This window comes from Oncorhynchus masou, chromosome 16 (assembly GCF_036934945.1).
Source record: "Oncorhynchus masou masou isolate Uvic2021 chromosome 16, UVic_Omas_1.1, whole genome shotgun sequence".
In the NCBI taxonomy this organism is placed as follows: domain Eukaryota; kingdom Metazoa; phylum Chordata; class Actinopteri; order Salmoniformes; family Salmonidae; genus Oncorhynchus; species Oncorhynchus masou.
The window spans coordinates 24,704,003-24,729,146 of NC_088227.1; the positions used below are offsets into that span (position 1 = coordinate 24,704,003).

The following is a 25,144-nucleotide window of genomic DNA, read 5'->3' on the forward strand; positions in this document are numbered from 1 at the left end:
TGCGTTAAATTTCTTTATTCACAGCAATGCATGGTACATGACAGTCAGTTGAAAGGTGGGCTGTGCATGAACATAAATCACATACATCACCTGTACGTGTGGTGTGTGTAGACCACTGTAGAGCAGACTGATTCATCAGCAGTGGCGCTCATAAGGTAGAACGAATGAAGGAGCAATGCGTTTGATCAACTCCAGATGTCTACCTTACACTCACATTATACAATTACATTAAATGAACATCAATCTGTTCAAGTAAGCATAGAAATATCCACATAACAGCGACAGAAAAGGCTAAATTGCTTGAGGCCAATATTTTACTTCTGTTTTTAATCATATACAATGTCGATAACATATATTTTGTCAGTCAACTGAAATGCTGTGAATTGTTCTGCACAACATAGATTATGAACATATTTACTCTAGAACAAAATGCAGTAATACATGAACAAATACATCACATTTTGTCATTTGTTTTTAAATATCTTCAAACACTTTGCTAGAACTGCTCAGAACATTCAAGCTTTCAGAAATGTTGGCTGCTTTTAAATTGATACATTTAAACAATTACATTTTCTAAACAAGGCACCTGATATCAGAATATTTGAATTTGTAGCCATAACCATAAAAAAGTATATATTCAATGTTTTGAATACATCCGTCTCAGAATAATATGACAAGCAGTCATCAATGTTAAGCTACAAAAGGTATACAAAGCCCACATTTCCCTCACCTGGAGAAGTGCACTTTGGTCAAGGCACAGCTTGTGTCCACACAGGTCTAAAGCATTGATCTACATAGACTAGCTGCTCTATCACGTGACTCTGCTAACAGTGCTCCACACAATGGCTAAATACTTGGTGCAAAGCAGCAGAACGGTGAAACTGTTGCTCAAGCCACAGAAAAGAGAACTGACTCAAAAGTTGCAAACATGGTGAAAGGCAACGGAAATGTGTTTCTATTGGACAAATATAGGTACTAGTCCCTCCCCGTTTCATTTGGTTTGCTTCCTTTTGGTTCCTAGTGAATACATCCCTGGTGTGACTGAGTACATTTCAGTCCGTTGTGTACCAGTACAAAATGTGAACATTTCTAAATGTTTAATAGATTGCTGCTAAATCATTTTGACTATCTATCAAATGCAAATGAATCACTTCAATTACAAACAAATAAGTAATGAATATGCACATTAATAAATGCATATTTTTTATCCATTCTTACCTCCATACATTTCAAAATATCTCTCTCTATACATACTGTATGTAATAGGACTTTTACATCTTCCGTATCTACAAATACCTATTTCTGTATCTCACGGAATGGGCATCTGGTCTGAGCTGGGGGAGCCATACTGGAGTACCCCAGGGCTTCTGATGTGGGTATCCTGGCTGCCTCGCATCGGCCCTATGCTGGAGCCTGTGGAGGTGGTAGTGGTGGTAGAGGGGCCCTCGGTCTGTTCCCCAGCTTGGGCCACTTTGCCTGGGGATTGGAGCCGGTGACCATCCAGCATCTCCAGGAGCAGGTCATACAGAGGCACTTTGTTCTTACATTTTATGCTGTAAAGGTGCTCCATGCCTTTGTTGCTACATAGAGAATAGGTGAGGAGTGAGAAGGGATAGCCATAGAAATATCATCTATGGGAATAACCAAATAGGTGATGATAATATCATACTGGCGGCAGATAATGTGAATTTCCTCTTTGGCTTGTGTAACCTGTCTCTTGACTTTCAGAATGTGAATTTCCTCCATTAGGAGTGAGTACCCTCTCATGTCTAGCGTGCTGTGAACTCCTCATCTTGTGTCTGATGTGTGAAAACATGCACAGTGCCCTCTTCCCCTACATAGTGTGCCCTCCTCCCCTACATAGTGTGCCCTCTTCCCCTACATAGTGTGCCCTCCTCCCCTACATAGTGTGCCCTCCTCACCTCATATGTCTGATGTGTGAGAGCAGGAGCAGGAGCTGGGCCTGCCGTCTGGGTTGCTGCTGCACAGAGGCTCCTGAATGGCTGATGTGGTGGATGAGGGCGTCGGTGATGTTGTCCAGCATGCTTTCCACTGCCGAGCTGTTGTGGAGGGACTCCACAGAGTTAGAACAGAAGGAGAAGGCACCTAGAGGAGAAGGAGCGAGAGAGAGAGGAGAGGTTATTGTACCTAAAATAGATTTTGTAAGGAAAAAAATAAGAGACTGAGAGAAAGAGACAGAGACAGAGGAAGAAGAACAGGAAGATACAGAGGAAGGGGAAGAGCCTGATGTTCTCAATGCAGCAACTGCTAACTCAGCAATCCATAAGAACAACAGCTAGCCATACACAGAAACCTGCAACAGCAACCCTAGCTCGGGTATTTATGTCTCTTACAGATTAGTCTGTCTCAAAACAAACAGAGGAGTTTCTTTCTGTCAACACACATAGAACGGAGGGTACAGTTGGCATGGTAACAATTATGGGGTACATTGACGAAGAAGGACTTAGGATCCTTCTGTTCACAGCTAATGCGCTTGAGTGGCATATTGTGATCCACTGCTAAAAACAGTTCACCATTCAACATTTACTAATGGGGAGTGGAATGCATTAGTCACTACTCCATGTCCATGAAGACAAAAACACGTCTTTGCGTCACACACTTGTAATGTTCTCAATCCCATCCATGCCGGATCCAGGGTTGAACCCACATCACTACATGAAAACATACTAAACAAAGCACCATTAATAGCTTCGTAATAACACATAAACACAGCCACTCACCAGAGTTGAGCAAGATGATGGCTTTGAGGCACAAAAACTCCTCAGGCTTCAGCTTGAGCATGCGGAAGCGAGACACAGTGGCCAGGAGCATGTCGAAGATCTCAGCCATGCCCTCCACACAGTCCCCTTCACTCCTGGAGGTCAAAGTTCGGAATGAGACAAGTACTGTGCAACTCTCCTGAGTGACTGCAGCATTGGAACATAGTTGGTGCTCAGGGGAAGAGCAATAAAATCATACCATATTTCTGAAGAGCAGCCATTTAGAGTTAGCTTAATAGCTGCCCCCTAACTCCAACAGCCTTCAAACCAGTCCTGCACCATTTACTAATCATGTCAAATGGCTGTGGACACTCTAGTGGCTAGCTCAGGGCCTGGTGTCAGAGGTAATGCTCTATAATAAAACGCTGATCAAATGGGAACATCACAGACATCAGAGAGAGACGGTAACAGTCCGTCTTCCTCTCTCTTTCTTTCATTTCTTCCTCTCCCTCTTTCCCCTGGGTCTGCAGCAGCTTCTAGGTAACTTGTTTACTTGGAACATGGTGGGGGAAAATGGAGGGAACAGGCTGTGCGTCCAAAATACTCTGTCTCTCTCTGTCTCCCCTCTCTCTCTTTCCATCTCTCCCTCCCTCTCTCTCTTAAATTCTCTCTCTCAGTGTCTTCCCTCTCTCTCTTCCCATCTCTCCCTCCCTCTCTCCCCTCCCTCTCTCTAATAGTCTCGCATGCTTTTTCCATCTCTCCCAAGAGTCATCACTTTAATTAAATTCCACTCCTCTCTGTCAAGTTTAATGTGTAATGACCGGGACATGTGCAGGTGAGACAGTGTGTTTTTCTCTCCAAGGGGAACATGATAATTAGACTCATTGTGACCTTTAGAGCTACACTGACAAGATACGAAGTGGAAATCTACAATGTTGATGTGTGTGTGTGTGTGTGTGTGTGTGTGTGTGTGTGTGTGTGTGTGTGTGTGTGTGTGTGTGTGTGTGTGTGTGTGTGTGTGTGTGTGTGTGTGTGTGTGTGTGTGTGTGTGTGTGTGTGTGTGTGTGTGTGTGTGTGTGTGTGCGTGCGTGCGTGCGTGCGTGCGTGCGTGCGTGCACACCTGTCCAGTATGAGGTCCTGGGCGAAGATGAGTTTCCCAGGGCAGTGGATGGACCGCCATATGAGTCCGATCATCAGCACCTCCAGCCAGGAACTCTCCAGCAGCTGCACCTGGTCATGGAGAGACAGCTCCTGGAAACCTACCAGAACCAGAGACATGGTCACACTGGGGTCAAACCATATATAACCCAGTATCGACCATACATTAACCACCAGTCCACTCAAACCTTTGACTGGCTACCCAGACTCCTTGTTCTGGCCAAACGCTACGCCAAGCACACAGATGTTAATTTCTTCTCCGCAATGAGTCTGGATCTGAGTACCTCCACGACCCTTCGCCCAAATGCGAACACATTTGGAGATGTCTGATTGGTCCAGAAACAGATGGGTTGCGCCAGAGCCAGAACAAACGTGGGTAAAACGACAGCTTGAAAATGTGTTTGATACTCTAATTGGTTATAGAGGACCCAATCGCTGATTACTTTGTTTTGTACAATGCCCCTCGTGTCCCTCACCACCACAAACAACTTCAACGATGGCAGTCGGACTAAGTACCGTATGAAGTGAACGACAGAGCAGCAGAATAATTTTGTGTAAGTCGTCAGGCTAATATAAACCCACTATCAACCATACATTAACCACGAGTTGACTAAAATCCTTTGAGATGGCCATGACTAATCTAATAGAAATAGTCAAATTGTCATTCAAAGGAAAGAAGGTCCCGCACACACCGCAATTGCAATGTAATGAAAGTGATAGTTTCCTTTGAATAACATTTAGACATTTCAGTGTAACAAAGACAGTATAGTATGAAGATAGGCAGAAACTGCTTCTCCAAAATAAATCCCCAATCACACTTGTAGGCGATGTCATGGAGACGTTGGCGCAGAAACACGTTATCTGGTCTAACAGTCGTCTCGCGCTGAACTATGCATATGCATGGTGTCAAATCAAAGGCACTTCTTCGATATAAAGCTGTTTTTGGCGAAAAATGAAAACGTGTCTCACGAGTTTGGAGTAATAACATGTTCATATATGTAAGATATTGGCTTGAATCTAGGTTGTGCTGTTAGATTTTGAGGAAAATTAACAACTAAGGAAGAAGTTTTCAATTCTCTCATTGACTTCTCAAACCCCAACCTCAGCCTAGTCTGTTTGGTCGGTTTGGTGAGTGTTCCCGGAAGTCTTGCGATGTTGCACCTCTGGGTTTAGAAACTCTGTGAGTATAATCTGTGATTGACTGGACCACTGTGGTTGAAGCATATCAATATATATTTCATCATGTGATACTTGTGGCTTTCCTTGCAGGCCTAAAAGAGAAACAAATAAAATAAAATCTAAATAAATCTTGATCTGAACATTTTTTATTTTTGCATTTTTACCCCCTTTTCTCCCCAATTTCGTGGTATCCAATTGTTAGTAGTTACTATCTTGTCTCATCGCTACAACTCCCATAACGACTTGGGCTCGAACCCAGTGTCTCAGGTGGCACAGCTGGCACTGCGATCTGAACTTTTTAAGATAAATGTTAAGCATTAAACTTCTTCCAACCTTGCCACACAACCATTGTGAATTGGCCAAACTGCAATCTCTGTTCTGGCACGGGTCCTTATCACCACCACTCAGCTGTCCTAATTCATATCCAATTACATCCCAATCACTTCCATTGTTCCTCTCTGTACCTGGCTAAACACTCCTGCAATTAAAACTGTGTGCTTTCAGGCTCTTAGTGACGCACACTGGAACAGCATAACAACATCCATGTTGACTTAGACAGCGTTGGGGGGAGGTGAGCGTGTGTGTGTGTTGTGTGAGCGTGTGTATGTGTGTGTATTTAGTTTATTTGGATCCCCATTAGCTGTGCATGGTCCCATGTGGCTCAGTTGGAAGAGCATGGTGCTTGCAATGCCAGGGTTGTGGGTTCGATTCCTACGGGGGACCAGTATGAAAATGTATGCACTCACTACTGTAAGTCACTCTGGATAAGAGTGTCTGCTAAACTACTGAAATGTAAAAATGAGCCTCAGCTATTCTTTGTGGGGTCCAAAAATATACAAGCATAATACACTACAAAATAATTAAAGAGACTAGAACATGTACACATTTTATCCAAAACCAACTGTTTCAAGAAAATGCAAGACTCTGAGGCAGTTTTGCCGTGAGGTGCAGCTTGTTTTGTCTTTTAAGGCTCATCTTGCTGTTCGCTTGAGCATGCTGCGATAGAAGACTGTTCCATGCCACCACTTCTCTATACAGTGCTGTTTGCTGCCCAAAACCCACTATGAACTTGGGGACCGCGAAGAGACCCCTGATCGCATGTCAGGTATAGTATGCATGTATTTTAGCGCTGCATGTCAGGTATAGTATGCATGTATTTTAGCGCTGCATGTCAGGTATAGTATGCATGTATTTTAGCGCTGCATGTCAGGTATAGTATGCATGTATTTTAGCGCTGCATGTCAGGTATAGTATGCATGTATTTTAGCGCTGCATGTCAGGTATAGAATGCATGTATTTTAGCGCTGCATGTCAGGTATAGTATGCATGTATTTTAGCGCTGCATGTCAGGTATAGTATGCATGTATTTTAGCGCTGCATGTCAGGTATAGTATGCATGTATTTTAGAGCTGCATGTCAGGTATAGAATGCATGTATTTTAGCGCTGCATGTCAGGTATAGAATGCATGTATTTTAGCGCTGCATGTCAGGTATAGTATGCATGTATTTTAGTGCTGCATGTCAGGTATAGTATGCATGTATTTTAGCGCTGCATGTCAGGTATAGTATGCATGTATTTTAGCGGTGCATGTCAGTTGACTATACCAACATATTGGAGTTTTCAGCACAATATTATTTCTCATAAAAACAAGGGAGTGATGCAGTCAATCGCTCCTCTATACTCTGAGCCAGGAAAGACTGACATGCATACGGTTGACATTGGCCCTCTGTGTGCATTGAAGATGTGCCACTCTATCCAGCTGCAGCTTTCCGAGGTCATTCTTTGCAACACCTGACCATATGACCGGGCAATAATCAAGATTCGGTAAAACTAGGGCTTGCAGGACTTGTTTGAGAGTGGTGTTAAAAATGCAGAGATTCTCTTTATTACAGACATACCTATTTCCATCTTTACAACAATTGAATCAATATGCGTTGACCATGATGACAATTTCCAGTCTAAGGTGACACCAAAAAGTTTAGTCTCTTCAACTTGGGGGGGGGGGGCTGAATTTTCTTTCTACACACTTTCTTAACATATTTGTGAACAGAACACAACATTTTTCTTAGGTTTAGGAACAATAAATTCTATTGAAGAGGTGATTTTTAATTACTAGATTACTAATCTCTTCCCTTCCCTGAAAATTCCACCCCCAATAATGGCTTGGCAGATCTGAAATCCTACCATCTCTGTGACTCACAAACATCCCGCCCCCTTCTCTGAAAATCCCACCCATAGTAATTGATTTACAGATCTGAAATTGTATCAAATTTGTATTTGTTTGGCAGCTATATCCATAAATTACGGCCCCAAATCTGCAATAGAAATTAATTGATGGGTCATATTTGAACAGTTTGGACTAGAGCCAGGGTCTCCAACCTTTTCTTTCATAAAAGCTACTTCATACCCCCCAAAGAAATTGCAAGCTACTCATATACAGCCTGCATATTTTGTTATTGTGTCGGCCACATTTTATGAACAGAAACAGCAATGCATACACAATGTAACTGCATTTTGGTTCAAAAGAATCAGTCTTCCGGAGCCTACCTTGAGAATCTTGCATTTTTAAGATGAGAGAAAATAAAAGTGTTTTACAGTTGAACAAATCTGTTTTCCAATAATTTTTTTAATTGCCATTCTGTTTAATAGTGTCCTTTGGAACAACAACCACAAGTTACATATTTGACGACACATTGTAAAGAAACAGAATCATCATGAAAAGTATGAGGAACAATACAAGTGCAATCTCAGCAATCACATGAATTGACTGTTCAGCTTTTCCTCAGACATTGAATTTTTTTGGCGCCCGTTGTTGCACTGTTGACATATGTCTTTTTTCATTGACTTGTCTCAGCAGCAACATATTTGATAAAAACAGGGTATAAATAGCTTATTTGGTCGATATTACTTACCAATCCAGAGCTGTTTTATTAAGATACAAATATCCTGTGCTTTTTCATTTGGCACACACAGACACAGATTGACTACATTGTAACTGCGAAGCGGACATGGGGTTCTAGCCTGACGACACACTAAATTATTCAGCTGCTCTGTAGTTCGCTAATTGCTACACACTTTAGTCTGAGACTGCCATCATTGAAGTAGATTGTGGTAATGTGGGGCACAAGGGGCGTTGTAAAAAACAAAGTCATCATTGATTGTGTCATCTCTAACCAATTACAGTATCAAAGCCAATGACAAATTTCCAAACTACCACTTTACCCACGTGTGTTCTGGCTCTGACCCAACGCATCAGATTCTGGACCAATCAGACAGCTCCGAATGTGTTCGCATCTGGTGGAGGGTTAGAAAGGTAATTAGATCCAGACTCATTGCTGAGAAGAAACTAAGGTCCGTGTGCGTGGCCTAGCATTTGGCTAGGCAGCCAGGCAAATGGGGCTTGGACAGGACTGTTACTTTTGCAAATGAAAGAAAACATTTTAACAATGTGATTTAACCAATTGAAGTTGGGAAAACAGATGGCAAAAATGCAAATGTGTTAAATGCCGGTGAACAGCTTGGGGTGGATTATTTAACAGATTTATATTTTTCACTCTACTTGCGAGCTAATCATTGACAGCCTGCGAGCTACCGGACATGCAGTTTTCTGCTAAGGTGCAACCTTTGAACCTTTGGCAGGCTGATGAAAGGTTACTCCGAGTCAGAGGCTGAGCTACAGCTAGCCCAATCAGACATGCCCGTTCTCATCTGGGTTCTAACAGGTAAAGTGAAATGATACAATGAATTGTCTTGTGCTTCATGCAGCTCAAATGATATGTGACAACACCATTGGACATGAAACAACGATACAAATGTAACAACAGCGCAACAAAATAGATAAACAATTATATTTTGCAGGTGTCTTCATTTTCAACACCAGTGGTGCAACTAGTGCTTTTTAACTGCACTGAACCAACACAATGACAAGGGAGCAAAGCAAACTTTCAAGTGGTCAACGCCATTTATCTTGAGGTGATGGGGGAGGGGGTGTAAAACGCAAACATAAAATTTACATATCTATTTTTATTTATTCATATGAACTTTTAAAATGACAAATTACCCAATGGATCATCATAATTTTCTGGCTAATAAGTGGAGGTGCAAAACCACACATTGGCGCCCCTATTTTGAAAGCGTGTGTGTGTGCGAGACAACAGCACCCGGTCACTGCCACTACCAAGGCCAGACACCACAGGAGGAGAGAGGTTGCGTAAGCAGCCCTGTGATTAGACAAGGCCATAGTCTAGGACACATAGCGAGTGCGTAGGGGTCTGCTTTGTGTGTGTGTGTGTGTGTGTGTGTGTGTGTGTGTGTGTGTGTGTGTTTTTGTGTGTGTCCGTCAGTGTGTGTGAGAGAGAAAATGAGTCCTATTCAAGCCTTGTTGGAGTGATTTTACCTATCTGGCTAGTAAAAATCTAGCTGGTGTATTTTTTAAGTTTGTAATGACAGTATGTGACATCATCTATCATTTCTGTGCCGTGTTAGGTTCTTGCCTGGTACTTTCTTAGCCCAAGCGATCATGTGCACCAGCTCCTTGTCAGCCATGCTGGTGAGCAGGGTCATCATGGTGACCTCTGTGTAGGGGCGGGCCACCTTCTGACGAGAACACAGGGCCGGAGGCTCTGCCCCCTGCAGCAGGAACAGCACCTTGGTGGAAGAGCAGGAGGTTATGACAGAGTTAGAAAAGATCAGCACCTTGGGGGGAGGCACCACCCATTCAATTCCAATTGTACCCCTGGAGTATGTATGTAAGTGTAATAATAATTTGTGTGTTACTTTGTGTTTCCACATACTTTATTTATACTAACTGACTTCTTTACTGCTGTTGCTTAGAGATCTATGACATGTTCAGACCTGTTCAGGAGGCATGGTGATTCTGGGCCCACGCCATCCTCCACCACCATTGAGACTGCTGCTGCTGTTCCTAACCCCGTCCTGAGGGGGCGCTGTCCTGTGCTCCAGGTCACCGTAGGGTTTCTCTCTGTCACCAGCAGGGCCACAATACCGCTTATCCTTCCTGAGAACCCGCCCACCCCGGTCCTTACGCAAGCCTGGGGTATAGAGTAGAGTTAGTAAAGAACACACACACACACACACACACACACACACACACACACACACACACACACACACACACACACACATATACATACAGTACCTGTCAAAGGTTTGGACACACCTAATCATTCCAGGGTTTTCCCTTATTTTTAGTATATTCTACATTGCAGAATAATAGTGAAGACATCAAAACTATGAAATACACATATGGAATCATGTAGTAACCAAGGAAAAAAAAGTGTTAAACAAATCAAAATATATTTTACATTTGAGATTCTTCAAACCCTTTGCCTTGATGACAACGTGGCACACTCTTAGCATTCTCTCAACCTGCTTCACAACACTATTGAATGCTAAATGTTTCTAATCATTGAAAGATGAGCAAACAAATAAATGATCTACCACTTCCACTTGTCCAGCCAGAGATCAATTAACCAAATACACAGACAGAGATTCACATTGATTAATTATCAGACAAGTCACATGCTTTTGGTCTGGAGTAGGACAGGCTACTTACTATATGAGTAAAGAGAAAAATCCACTAGCAAAATGTTCTGATCATCTAATATATGAGGGAATTAGAATAAAGATGATCATTAGCCTCAAATTAGCTAACATTTCCCCAGCCTAATATCCAAACTGAGATCGAACATGGATTGATTTATCTAGAGGAGTCCCCCACGCTTGTGAAAAATGAATAAACTATGCTAAAGGCCTCCATGTTTGGATAATGTGCTATTAAATGTTTTACCAATCTGCTGTGCATGTTGTGTATTTTATAGAATTGCATTAGTGCTACATTGTGGGAAAATGTTGTAATTTCCCTGGTCGTGTAATTACATTTTTGGGATACCGAGTGGTCTCGGTGTCCCGGTTACCGCTGTTAATCTGTTGTCTTAACTGATACTACCCGTTTCAGACTACTGGGGCAAGCCAAACCAAGACAAACTGTAAGCTGTGTGTGAGTGTGTGTCCATTGTGAGTACCACTATGTTCCCTTACTCACCTCCTTTCACCATCCCCACTTCATAACACTTTCTGAGGCGGCAGGCCTGGCAGCTCTTCCTACGATTCCTGTCCATTGTACACTGGTTAGTCGCAGGGCACATGTAGTCATTGTGACCTGAAATAGATTTAAAAAAAACTGGGCTGAGACCCCCCATTCCAATCACAAGGACTGCCGCACATGTTGATTTTTCATGTATCTCTGGCATAGAGGGAATTAAAATGGATGATTACCATGGAGACCAGCTGCGTTCTGATTGTGTGTATTTTGCTGTGGGATGTCCACCATCCCCTCGAAATATTTTGTATGTCATTTCAGATTCCTCTTCCTTACAAGATCAAATTAACTCAGTTACCCAGGACAACATATTGCACTTTATCTTTAGACTGAAAGAACATTAGGTTATGGTTTTAAAACATGTTCACTCTCAGTATTGATGAAACTGTGGTGTTTATGGCATACGACCTACTATACAAGACACTCCATTTCAGTCGTTCTGTTGTCTTTTGACTAGTGTTCTTTGTCTACACCCAGTGTAAGCCCACCATTAGCAATAGCACTAAAGTGGACCTGGTAAATGACAGTTACACCTCAAAGTTCTTCTCTCTGTATGTAGGTAAGGTCCTATTAAAGTGAACCAGACTTGGTCCAGACACCCCCAGACTCATCGGAATACCCCCACTCCATGACAACTAGCTTTGATGTGGCCCTGATGGATTGGAACTAAATATGTTGGGTAAAAATTCAAGCCTGATGCTACCTTAGCCTGATGCTACCTTAGCCTGATGCTACCTTAGCCTGATGCTACCTTAGCCTGATGAGCCCTAGACATTTTATGAGACTAAACGCAAAAAACGTATTGTGTTTAAATGTATTCAATTTAGAGTTTGCATATTACACTTTATAAACAACACAGAAGACTCAACTATAACAAAACCGTTTGACATAGAAACACCAGATTTTTTGGTAGATCTTTTAAAATAACATTTATTAATTATGAAAATATGAAGAAGAAAAAAAAAATATATAAAAAAAATATCTATATATATATATATATATATATATATATATATATATATATATATATATATACATATTTAAATGATTATTTATTGAATATTCTAAACATACAAAATACTTGCAGTAAAGCCGCTCAATAACTACATCATACCAGTCATCCAACAGATTCCAATTCAGAGCGACACACAGAAGCATCCAGGGTCAATGCCCTGCTCAAGGGCATGTTGACCGATCTACCACCAGGCCAAAAAACATGAACCCGAACTCTCCAAGATCCCCCCCACAAGTTCCCCAATAGCTGTCCCTCAACCAACCCCCCAATGCACCAACAACCAAGAGAATGAACTAAAGAGAAACAAAGGACATCAAGGACAACTAAAATCATAACAGCAATACCAACTGTATATGTTTGCGTGCATGTCTGGCACTATTACATGTACGTGTGTGTTCTTGTATGCGTTTATTTGAATGAGAGTGTGTGAATATGCATGTGTACAAACACATGCACGGCATTAGCCTCAGGCAAACCGGCATTAGTTGTAAAAACACTGCCACTTAGTGTCATTCAAATGTACTTTTTATTATGATTTATTTTGACTTTTAAAAAATTATTTAAAAAAACTTTTTATCTTTGACCATCATTCTATCTCTCACACAGCAACTCCACTCCCACTTGTCTCCAATTCCAAATACCAACCCTCAGCTTCCCTCAGCCCATCCCATCTATCTCTGCTGGCCACCCACTTCGGGTTTCTATGCAACACATATCTTTCAACTATGCGGTGATGGTTAATGTTCAATTTCAATCTATCTAATCGAATTGAATCCACAGATTGCGAGTTGAAGATAAATACTTTTACTAAGAGTATTAGTATATTAGTAATTGACTGACCCGGTCTCTCCAGATCTAACAGTACTATTTCTAGGGTCAATTTTAGATCAATGCTATGCATTTTCAGCCCTTCCTGAACCTGAGACCAGAACCAGGCTACCTGAGGACAATACCAAAATAAATGCTCTATTGATTCTCTACCCTCACAACAAAATCTGCAGAGCTTCAATGATTTTATGCCCCAAATATTCAACATTTTGTTGGTGGCAAGAATTCTATATAATAATTTTAGCTGAAAAGCACGAAGTCTTGAATCTTGCGTTGTTTTATATATCAACTCATACAATAAAAATATGAAAAATATGAATATCATTCCACCCACGAGGCCACTAGAGGGCGATTTGGTCATTTGACTGCAGGAAAGGGCTACATAAAATATGTTATGTTGTCCTTCTCTGCATCATTTTAATGACATGCTTGAATAATATACAACTAGAATAAGATGCACACGACTTTGAATGGAGCATTGAATGGTTATGGGTCTGAATAAATAACTGCTATAGCCCAGGTTGGAACTGGGACAATAATTTGGCCTTGGCATTTTATCCACACCAGCCCACATCACAGTGCGTGCTGCCAACTCCACAGAGCCCCAGACCAACATTTTCCCTGGTGTCAGTGGTGTCATTAAGTTTTACATTTGGTGGCAACAGCCCTTGATTTGGTCGAGCCAAAATCATGAGTAATCATCTTATAAAGTAATTCATAGTGCTTTATTAAGAAGTATAATACATATACTGTACTACTGAGGAAAATAAATACATGATTTAATCTAACACATCCAAGCAGGAATGCATGATTCAAGATGGCATGGACTCTACATGTGTTGAATGTGTTCCACAGGGATGATGGCCCATGTTGACTCCAATTCTGCCCAAATTGTCTGGACGTACTTTGAGGCACTTAAATATTTTTTCTTGCCCATTCACCCTCTGAATGGCACACATACACAATCCATGTCTTAAGGCTTAAAAATTGAATTGGATTTAATAGGTGACATCAATAAACATTCACCAGGATTCACCTGGTCAGTCCATGCTACAGAAAGAGCATTTGTTCATAATGTTTTGTACACTGAGTGTAGTTGCTATATTTTACTGTTAAAATAGGACTGATTTTTTGGGGGGGTTCAATAGAGATTAATTACATACATCTTCATGTGCAGTAACCAGGGGCTCAATATTAACTGGGGACAGGGGGACATGTCCCCCCACATTCTGAAATTGCATTTTTATACCGCCCAGTTTTATCATAGAATGTGATACAAAATGAGCCAACGGTGTGCTTTAGGACCATGCAGACGCCTCTGAGCGTTTGGGTAGGCTATTTGGAGTATTTATCCGACTGGATAAAAAATAAATAAAAATGATGTCCTCCCCCACTTCCAAAACCAAAGTTGCGCCACTGGCACTAACTAATATCATAGGCTAGTCATTTGGGGTTCCATACCTGAGAAAGTGGAAACTCAAAACACATTACATTTAACTCTAAATATAATAGCCCTTGCTAGTAGCCATGTATTCATCCAACAGTAAATTCAATGTCCTAAGAAAACTTTGCAGACCTAATAGGCAAATGCCCTCTCAATGACCGGTGCAAATTGTGCACATGCACCGCTCCACATCTCAAAGCCATGTCAAGTATCTTGGTTGGAAAATAGTTGCTATTGAGGTGAATATGGGGAAAGAAAAATGTAATCTACAGAAAGCTGAGGCCCTCCTCTCTTCGACAAGGGGATGAAGCTTCCAAAGCTGTGTTATAGGATCAGAACACATTGTTATAGAACACATTTTCGCTCATCACAGTAGCAGAGCAGACACTTTCATTACAGGAATCATGAGAATAATGCACTTTACTGTTTGACCAAATCATGGTTTTAGCATCCCAAAAAATAGGACGTTTTGAGTGAGGTTACAACATAGAATGTGCTCTTTCTATGTTTAAAGGCACCCTTAACAGCGATCTTGCTGTCTATGATCTCGGATGTCTATGATCTCGGATGTCTATGATCTTGGCTGTCTATGATCTTGGCTGTCTAACTGATGACAGCTTTTGAATATGAGTTTGCATGAGCTCAGCTCAGCCTATCACAAAACCAGGCAAGCCCATCTTGGTAGGGGTGCGCGCAATAGCCCCGAGACTGCCGCGCAGCTCCCCCAGGACTGCCGCACAGAAAAAATGTATATCAGCCAACAGAGAGGAGCACAAGACTTAATTTCATTCAACTTTCTAGAGCAGTGGTCACCAACTGGTCGATCCCCAAGGCATTCCTAGTCTATCGACAAACAGTTCTATAAAAACCGAACAATAAAGCCTTGTGTTCCTATTCATTTTATTTGTCTTGGGCTGTTGGCGGTAGGTGCACCTGATTCAGCTGCCCTGCATGCCAGGTGGGCAAACTGTTGCCATTTTGAACCATTTCATGTGTCTGAAGGTACAAACTCAGCCTTTCCAGCGGGCCAGAGAGCATATCAAGTGCACTATATGGCCAAGATTGCTCAGATGACCGTGTCTACAGTAACGTAACAGGCCTAAAAGAAATCTACAGTAAAATTGATACTGTGATATTTCAAAACTTTTAAAACCATGACAGGAGAGAGACTGTCAACGAATACATCAAAGAGCTGCTGTTTGTAGGAGTTCATGTTCTTACTCAGCACTGTCAACACTTTGTATTCAACACTTTTAAAAACCATAGATGCAGATGCAGGCACCATCAGTCCAGTAAAATAAAAAGTGAATTATTTAAATGTATGCTCGCTGAGCTGTGCCTCACAAGTAATGCAACAACGTATCGATTACCGGTGTGATCATATAGCCTACCTCAAATTTTGAAATATATATTTTTTTAAATGGCCTGAACAACAATACATTGGCAGGGCAATTCAAGCAAAGCCAGTATGTGGTGATAATATATTGAGCCTACAGCTTACTGCACAAACCTTATTGCTACAGTACTGTTTTTAATTGGTTAATGTTGCATAGGCTTACGTTTTTTAAGTCATGTAAAAAAAAACTTAGCCGTAGATCTCGGCTTGCATTTTGATCCAGAAAGTGACCACTGTGGCAATTGTGATTGAATCAGCGCAATATTGGCCACTTTCAATGCATCATACCAAAACAAAACAAACTATGCAAGATATTTTGTTGTAGGCAGAACGCATAGGAGTAGGATTCTATTGCATTGACACGCACGACTCAGCCTGTACTGTACACAGACTGGAGCAACATAACCAATCAGAGCTGCAGTTGGCCTATATGCAAATAGCACATTGCCATGTATAGATCTGTGCCATTCACTTTGAAGTGGACTGTGTTACAGAACTTTATGTAGCCACGTGTGCACATTTAGTTCATATCCTTTGCTAGTAAGTTAGTTAATAGCCCAGTTATAAATCATTTGTAGTCAGCAATAAAGGATTGATTGCTTTGAAAAGCGAGTCAGGTAAAGAGCTTGTTTTTGTCTTAAAGGGGCAGTGTGTATTTTGAGACAGGATTGAATAAGCTAAGTAGTCAATAGGCAGAGGGTAGCATAATTTACCTGACTGTCTGTATTAATGGTATGGGAATAATAATGCATTTTATTTTGTAAAGTGGTTTCTTGCATCAAACAACACAACAATATATGTTTTTTAATATCACAGACACATCTCCTTGACTGAAGGACAAGTGGATAAACAGGTTAATGTCAAGCCCTGCATGTTGTTTTTCAAAAGTCTCATGGAATGTAGGCCTACATTGAACACCACACATTGGCTGCTACTGTATGATAAAAGAGCTATTTCCATGTTAAAATGTTATGGGATGCATTTTCTCCATTGTTTTTGATAGTAGGCAACACTCTGATAGGCCTATATTATGATCAAATAGCCACAGTAGCCTACTTGGCCACTGTTAAAACTGGAACTTAAAGTGGGTACAGCCTCAGTGTTCACAGGAATTTGCAAAGAATTTTCACAACGTTCAAGTTTGCACTCAGGAAACCTGAAATTTGCTCTGTGCCGCAAATTTTTTGAGGGAACTTTTGTGGGGGGGGGCAGCCGGTGAGAATTACACATGCGGAGATAATCCATTCACCTACTCTGCATCTCACAAAGACACAGCGGTTGGAACCAAAAATGTCATATTTGGACTCATCAGGCCACAGGACAGATTTCCCCCGGTCTAATGTCCATTGCTCCTGTTCCTTGGCCCAAGCAAGTCTCTTCTTCTTATTTGGTTCCTTTAGTAGTAGTTTCTTTGCAGCAATTCGACCATGAAGGCCTGATTCACACAGTCTCCTCTGAACAGTTGATGTTGAGATGTGTCTGTTGAACTCTGTGAAGCATTTATTTGGGGTGTAATTTCTGAGGCTGGTAACACGAATGAACTTATCCACTGCAGCAGAGGTAACTCTGGGTCTTCCTTTCCTGTGGCCGTCCTCATGAGAGCCAGTTTCATCATAGCACTTGATGGTTTTTGCAACTGCATTTGAAGAAACTTTTAAAGTTCTTGAAATTTTCGGGATTGACTGACCTTCATGTCTTAAAGTAATGATAGACTGTCGTTTTTCTTTGCTTATTTGAGCTGTTCTTGCCATAATATGGAACTTGGTATTTTACCAAATAGGGCTATCATCTGTATACCACCCCTACCTTGTCACAACACAACTGATTGGCTCAAATGCATGAAGAAGGAAAGAAATTCCACAAATTAACTTTTAACAAGGCACACCTGTTAATTAAAATGCATTCCAGCTGACTACGTCATGAAGCTGGTTGAGAGAATGCCAGGAGTGTGCAAAGCTGTCATCAAGGCAAAGGGTGATGAATCCCTTTGAAGAATATCAAATATAAAATATATTTTGATTTGCTAAACACTTTTTTGGTTACTGTCATGGCTGTCGAATGAACTGGACCAAGGTGCAGCGTGGTGAGTGTACGCCGACAAAAACAATTAACAATCCAAAAACCAACCGTGACGCTAAACGCTGTAGTGCCAACAAACACAGACAACTTCCCACAAAGACAGGTGGGAAAAGGGCTACCTAAGTATGGTTTTCAATCAGAGACAACAATAGACAGCTGTCCCTGATTGAGAACCCTACGCGGCAAAAACATAGAAATACAAATAATAGAACATAGAATACCCACCCCAAATCACACCCTGAACAAACCAAATAGAGACATAAAAAGGATCTCTAAGGTCAGGGCGTGACAGTTACTATGTGATTCCATGTGTTATTTCATAGTTGTGATGTCTTCACTATTATTCTACCATATAGAAAATAGTTAAAATAAAGAAAAACAAATAGTATTTTTGTGTTTTCTTTATTATTTTGGTCAGGCCAGGGTGTGACATGGGTTTATTGTGGTGTGTTTTGTCTTGCGGTTTTGTTAGGTATTGGGTTTCTGCCAGTCAGCCAGACTCTTCCAGATCTGCCAGTCAGCCAGACTCTTCCAGATCTGCCAGTCAGCCAGACTCTTCCAGATCCGCCAGTCAGCCAGACTCTTCCAGATCCGCCAGTCAGCCAGACTCTTCCAGATCTGCCAGCCAGCCAGACTCTTCCAGATCTGCCAGTCAGCCAGACTCTTCCAGATCTGCCAGTCAGCCAGACTCTTCCAGATCCGCCAGTCAGCCAGACTCTTCCAGATCTGCCAGTCAACCAGACTCTTCCAGATCCGCCAGTCAGCCAGACTCTTCCAGATCCGCCAGGATCTGCCAGAACCGCCAGTCAGCCAGGATCTGCGGGATCCAACTACCTGCCTGAGCTTCCTCTCAGTGCTGAGCTTCCCCTCAGTCCCGAGCTAACCCTCAGTCCCGAGCTACCCCTCAGTCCCGAGCTACCCCTCAGTCCCGAGCTGCCCCTCAGTCCCGGGCTGCCCCTCAGTCCCGAGCTGCCCCTCAGTCCAGTGGGGTTCTGGGTGAGGACTACTAGGCCATGGTCGGCGGCGAGGGTGGACTATCCTAGGACGTGAGGAGGAGGGACTAAGACTTTGATAGAATGGAGTCCACGTCCCGCGCCGGAGCCGCCACCATGGACAGATGCCCACCCGGACCCTCCCCTATGTTTTTTTGTATGCGTCCGGGAGTCCGCACCTTGGGGGGGGGGGGGTGGTTCTGTCACGCCCTGGTCTTAGTATTTTTGTGTTTTCTTTATTATTTTGGTCAGGCCAGGGTGTGACATGGGTTTATTGTGGTGTGTTTTGTCTTGGGGTTTTGTTAGGTATTGGGTTTGTGGCTTAGTGGGGGTATCTAGCATAGTCTATGGCTGTCTGGAGTGGTTCTCAATCAGAGGCAGGTGTTTATCGTTGTCTCTGATTGGGAACCATATTTAGGCAGCCATATTCTTTGAGTGTTTTCGTGGGTGATTGTTCCTGTCTCTGTGTTTGTTGTCACCAGATAGGCTGTTTAGGTTTTCACGTTACGTTTGTTGTTTTGTATTGTTCGTGTTTATTCGTTCATTAAACATGTATGAAAATTACCACGCCGCATTTTGGTCCGATCCTTGCTACACCTCTTCGTCAGAGGAGGAGTTAGAAGAAAAACGTAACAGGTACTGTATATACTGTAGACTCCCAGCTTTCATTTGACACCAAATTATATGTGTACCTATGATCCCCCTCCATACCCAATATTATTCAGATATATTAGGCCTATAATTACAGTGGCATTAGCTATGCTGCAACAAATGTACCTATCACAAGAAAAAAAGTGACCAGCTGGTGAGATGAAACATGCATAGTGGAGGTGTCATAAACACCCATAAAACCTAGCGGTCAAGCAGAGAAATGGTTCCAATTGTTCTTCCACCATTCAATTACTAAATTGAGCAAACATTAGATAGTTAATCCAGATGATTCAGCAGTCTTGTCCAGATTATCCTGGCATTTATAGTTCTTTACGATAGCCACATTAATTCATTCTAATTTCATTTTTTTTGGGGGGGGGGGGGAAATCCAGGCGAATATATTGGTTTACACGGTTATCAAAATGTCACAACACAGCCCTTATTTTAAATGTTTCTAAAAAATAATGGTGGAAAAACAATTGGAACCGTTTCCTTGTTTGACAGGTTTTATGTGTAGTATGACTCATAATGTGGTCCTCTGTTGTGAACTGTGTTCCATACTGACATGCACTGTCTTTCCCCACTCCATCCCCATGTGGCATCTGTGGTGATTGGCTCGTGATTTGCTAGTGTCAAAGGAGGCAGAACCAATGAGAACATCAGATTCTCCGGGAAAATTTCAACCAACGGCCTCCTACATACTCCCAATATGGTTCCAGGCAGGCTACAAATTTAATTCATATATAAGTGACTTGGCCAGATATACTGTAAATTGACCTTACAAAGCTTGTTAGGAGCCACACACACACACACACAAGCACAGAGATGCACGCACACGCACACACACACAAACAGATGCATGACCACACGCATGCGCACACACACACACACACACACACACATTGCATTGACACAGATTTTGGGAAGTGGAGTGGGATATAGTAGTAGGGATGAGAAGAGGCTTACCTTGGATGCTCCTTTTGAAGAAGGCTTTGCAGCCCTCGCAGGACCAAACTCCGTAGTGGTACCCAGAGGCAAAGTCGCTGCAGACCGCACAGTACCTCGTCTCGTTGGCCATCTCAAACACCCTGACCCCTGACCCTGCTGCACTGTATGACTGCTGCCTATCGGAGGCGATGCAGAGCTTCTCCTCTGACGCTGACAGCTGATTGGTTACCACACTCGACCTGCAACACATTTACATTTACATTTAAGTCATTTGGCAGACGCTCTTATCCAGAGCGACTTACAAATTGGTGAATTCACCTTATGACATCCAGTGGAACAGCCAAACACAGGGTTTGTCAGATGATTGTCTTTGCTGGGATGAGTCAAATATTGTCAAATATATTGACAAGATAGTTCATTGACCGCTCTAACAACGGAAATACAGTACATGTCCTCAAAGATGGAAGGCAGGCGGGAGGAGGTGAAATCAGATGGGACCATTCAAGCCAATTAGAGGGCAGATACGCGTGTGAACAACAGGTCATGGAGATAGATAGAGGACTCATCTTTCTATCTGGACCCATCATAGCATCTGTGACAGTATGGGCTGTACCATTGAGGGTATCTCCTTTTTAAAGTAGTCAATTTTCTTCATCATTGGCTGATTGCTCCAAACTCATATGAATCCCCACCAAGTTGACTATATTAAATTGGTGGAAGCCCTCCATGCCAATGACAATGTTAAAATGGGTTATATCCATGATGAGTTCTCTATCTATCTCTATGACAAAGGGCACAACACCAATATAAAGTTGTTGTTTTTTTAATTGCCGAAATGCCACTTATATCAGTGCATTCGTAACAACCTAACCATTACGTAACTTATATGAGATAAATGAGCCTCACATAGCGAATTAGCAATAAAACATGTTTTATTTACTTCCATAAAAAAAATCCATAAATTATGGTCTTATTTTTCGTGGAAACCTCTCGCTTCGCCTCTCTGGATGAGTCAACCTGGAGTTGTACTTTGTGACATAATTTTTTCAAGATGACAGCACTGAAAGCTTTTTTACAAACTCGTTAATTCAAATGTGCCTTTTGGGCAACATAAAATAAATACGATTGAATTGGTTTTCTCCTTTTAATAGTGTGCTGGCTGTCTTTAAAAGCATACTTCTCTAATGACCTCTGCCTTGGTTTCAATCTAAGTGCTTCGAAAACATGGAACAACCAACATCAATTTCTCTGATAAAAATCTCACAACTGTCAGACAATGATCTTTTCTGATTCAATAGAGAGTGAAAAGTGTAATAGAGGTTCACACCATTGAGCCTTTCAATCCCTCAAAGGACAAATTGAGCCAATTATAGCTAACAGCCGCATCTTAGATGAACCTGCTATCCCTGAGCAACTAGACCTGTGTCCATCTCATTCTGAAAATGAAATGTGTGTGTGGACTTCTGTTGTTCTTACATATTGTTCTTTTCTCAAGGTCTCCAGCAAAGTCGTTAATCGGAGGGATTAAAGCTCTGTTGCTACGGCTTTATAAACGCTCACAATAGCCTAAATATTTCCCTTCTGATATGGAATTAATGATCTTTCATTTTTAATGACGATAACCTAGTACAGTAATGTCACATATACAGTATTTATATAATGAGCATAATACCCAACTTTGAGGACTAAACATTATTGAAAATATGTAATAAAACTAAGTCCTGAGTATATGTTTAGTTTTAAAGAGTCTATTTTGGGTGACTATCATTATTTGTTGGCCAGACAATCTACTAAAAAGATGGTAGAGAAACAAAAGTACACAGAGCAAAATAACAAAATGGTATCCCCTAAAGACTGGAAAATATTACTGTTAATGTGGGATAAGAACAGTCAAACAATGAAGGGAACAATAAAAAAAGCCCAAACCTCTATATCTACAGTATATATTCACTCAATGTAGGTTATCACTCTCTCTCTCTGAGCAAAAATATCACATGGGTCAGGACATGCCACATCTTTATTGAAATGCTCTGTCATAATTACATAATCAGTGGTCTGGTGTACCAGACTTACAGGGACATGGCAGCTGTTGAAAGATACTCCATAGTCAGCAACATACACTGTCCAAATAACAATGATCAAATAAACATCACATCTCACTCTCTCTCTCTCTCACACTCATCTACTTACATTACAACAACACATGTCCAGCCAGAACAGCTGATTCCCATATACTAAGGCTCAACGACAGCTTAGATCACTCACCTGTATAAGGGTGTGGACGAGGTCTCCAGGTAGTATGACTGGCTGGGGAGACCATGGTGGCTTGGGGGTGGAGGAAGGGGCTGAGCTGGGGGCTGAGCTGGGGGCTGGAGGACACAAACACCAGTGGGCCGGTGGGACTGCTGCCCAGAGACTGCATGCTGCCATCCGAAGGGGGTCCGTGGGCATCCTGGGGGGTGGTGGAGTAATAGAGGGGGGCCGGGCCTTGGGCAGGGGCTGTGTAGTCATACCCTCCATCCAGGTAGTTAAAGGCGGCCGCCCCACCACCTCCGCGTGTCTCCTCAGGGTACATGTTGCTGTTGGGGGTGGTCGGCTGCTGTGGTGAGAGTTTTGTGGGGGAGATGACGTGGCTCTCCAGGGTCGTTCGGGATCTGAGAGGAGCTCCGAGAGGTTTGGAAATCTGCGTATGGGACTGTCTGACCAGCATCACATTCACAGAACAACAGCAGTGACAAGCAGCTTGGTTTAGACTGGCTCACTTAAGGGGTGGGAGGGGAGAAGGGCTCTGTTCTGTCTTCTCTCTCTCTTTTCTCTCGTCCCACTCTTGCTCTGTTTCTTCCTTAACAGCCTGTGCTAAGCAACTCAATACTGGCTGTTGGGCTGAAGAGGAAGGGAAGAGGCATTCACTAGGTTCTCTCTCTCTCTTTTCTCTTCCCTCCTTGCTCTCTCTTTCCCTCCCAGGTTCCGCCTGGAGACAGCCCAAAAACATTCCTCCCTCCCACTTATTTTTGAGAGGCAGAGCTTTTCTCTTTTCCCTTAACTATCGACACTGCTGTGAGATAGAGGGATGGAGGAAAGGACAACAAGTGACAGATATTTCGAGATAGAGAGCAAGAGAGAGAAAGAGCGAGAGAATGAAAGAAAGAGGCAACCACTCCAACAACTCCCCTGTCCCCTTACATTTTTTCTAAAATGCAGCTTATTTTTCTCTTCCCTGAAAAGCTTTTAGAGGACGCTGCTAGGCTCCAAGGAGAGTTACACCCTGGTGTGACTTCCTCTCTGAATACTTATCAGTCATTTAGTTACATGTACTGCTGTGGCCCAGAATATCACTCCTTTCTGACTCACTCTTCTAAGAAGTTAAATCATTATTAAATGTGTCTATCAGTGGATTTATGTGCAAATATGGCAAAATTATACAAAACAATTCCACGAGAAGGAAGCAATAAAATTAGAACCCATTACATGAAATACACACAAAGACGTCATATATATACAGTACTTACCTTAATGACGTTATGGATAAATATTCAGCTCTTTGGGTCTAATCATGAGCATTGTTCTATTGAGTGGTTCCTCTTTCTCCCTGTCCTCTCGCTCTCATCCCTCTTTCTGAGATCTGGCTTCGCATCACAATGAGAAAAAAAGAGATTTAAAAAAGGTAGAAACAAATGAACGCAGCCGGATCGATATTGATAGTGTATCTCTAGAGCAGGTCAACATGACACAGCAAACATAATGTGAGGTCAACACCCTTCTGATGCCAACATTATGCAACTCCCAGTGGGGAAAAGATGAGAGGATTCAGACATCAGGCAATGCATGTTCTTATATGTTCCACCTTTTCATAGCCTAAATCTATACAGGAAAACAGAATACAGCATTGCAGTATGATCACCAAACTACACTGACTAAATCACTCCCTACTGTGACCAAGGAAAAGCTACTAATTTAAAGTACATTTTCTTGCTATCATTGGGCCTTTCAAGAGGAATACCTTATCAACGATATTCACTGATCAAATATAAACTATTATCCCGCCAAAGCAGCAAACAAAGGGGTTTCAAGTACATGCTGCATCATGATGAAATTCAACCAATGTTTGAAAAGTCATTTAATGTCTTCCCCATTCCTTTAGGTAAGTTTCAAGGGCATACAAGGACAACTCTTGACCTTCAACCTACACTGGAAGATAACTCTGTTTCTCTAAAGGAATAACGGTGTCACTTGTTGAAATGCAGGGTGTGCCTAGCACAACACTGTTATTACTAACTTAAGACTACCAGTATTTCCAGTCCTCAACGTGTGTTAGAATTCTCAGTACATAAAAATTGACAGATCAGCTCCCCATATTACAGTATGAAGAAGACGAGCGTCTTCATTTCCACAAACAATTCAGTGAGATCATACTGGGGATTCAGATTTTTTCCAACTTTCTTGACAAATTGACAGCTGGATTTTATGGGGGAAAAGTAAACTTTTTGCTTATTAAAGTGATGGTTCATTAACCTCTATCTCTGCAAACTGGCAGAAAATGGCCTCCTGTTTGACCTGTTTGTCTCTTCACTCAGTAAACAGCCCAGATTCAGACGTGATGTCAAGTGCTAAA

General features: G+C 42.0%; 1 protein-coding gene and 1 long non-coding RNA gene across 2 annotated transcripts; one reads left to right on the forward strand and one right to left on the reverse strand.

The window, feature by feature from the left end:
- On the reverse strand, positions 1–23,782 carry esr1 (estrogen receptor 1). Its single transcript, XM_064991285.1, is given in 10 exon segments — positions 1–1,580; positions 1,923–2,106; positions 2,742–2,875; positions 3,841–3,979; positions 9,552–9,705; positions 9,913–10,109; positions 11,123–11,239; positions 20,551–20,771; positions 22,798–22,844; positions 22,847–23,782. Coding segments are annotated over 10 exon segments (1,860 nt in total). The 5' UTR covers positions 23,243–23,782; the 3' UTR covers positions 1–1,309.
- On the forward strand, positions 8,922–9,974 carry LOC135557734 (uncharacterized). The gene is made up of 3 exons (XR_010458252.1): positions 8,922–9,030; positions 9,544–9,806; positions 9,892–9,974. It is a non-coding gene; the product is annotated as an uncharacterized LOC135557734 (long non-coding RNA).
- Positions 23,783–25,144: the final 1,362 nt, after the last annotated feature.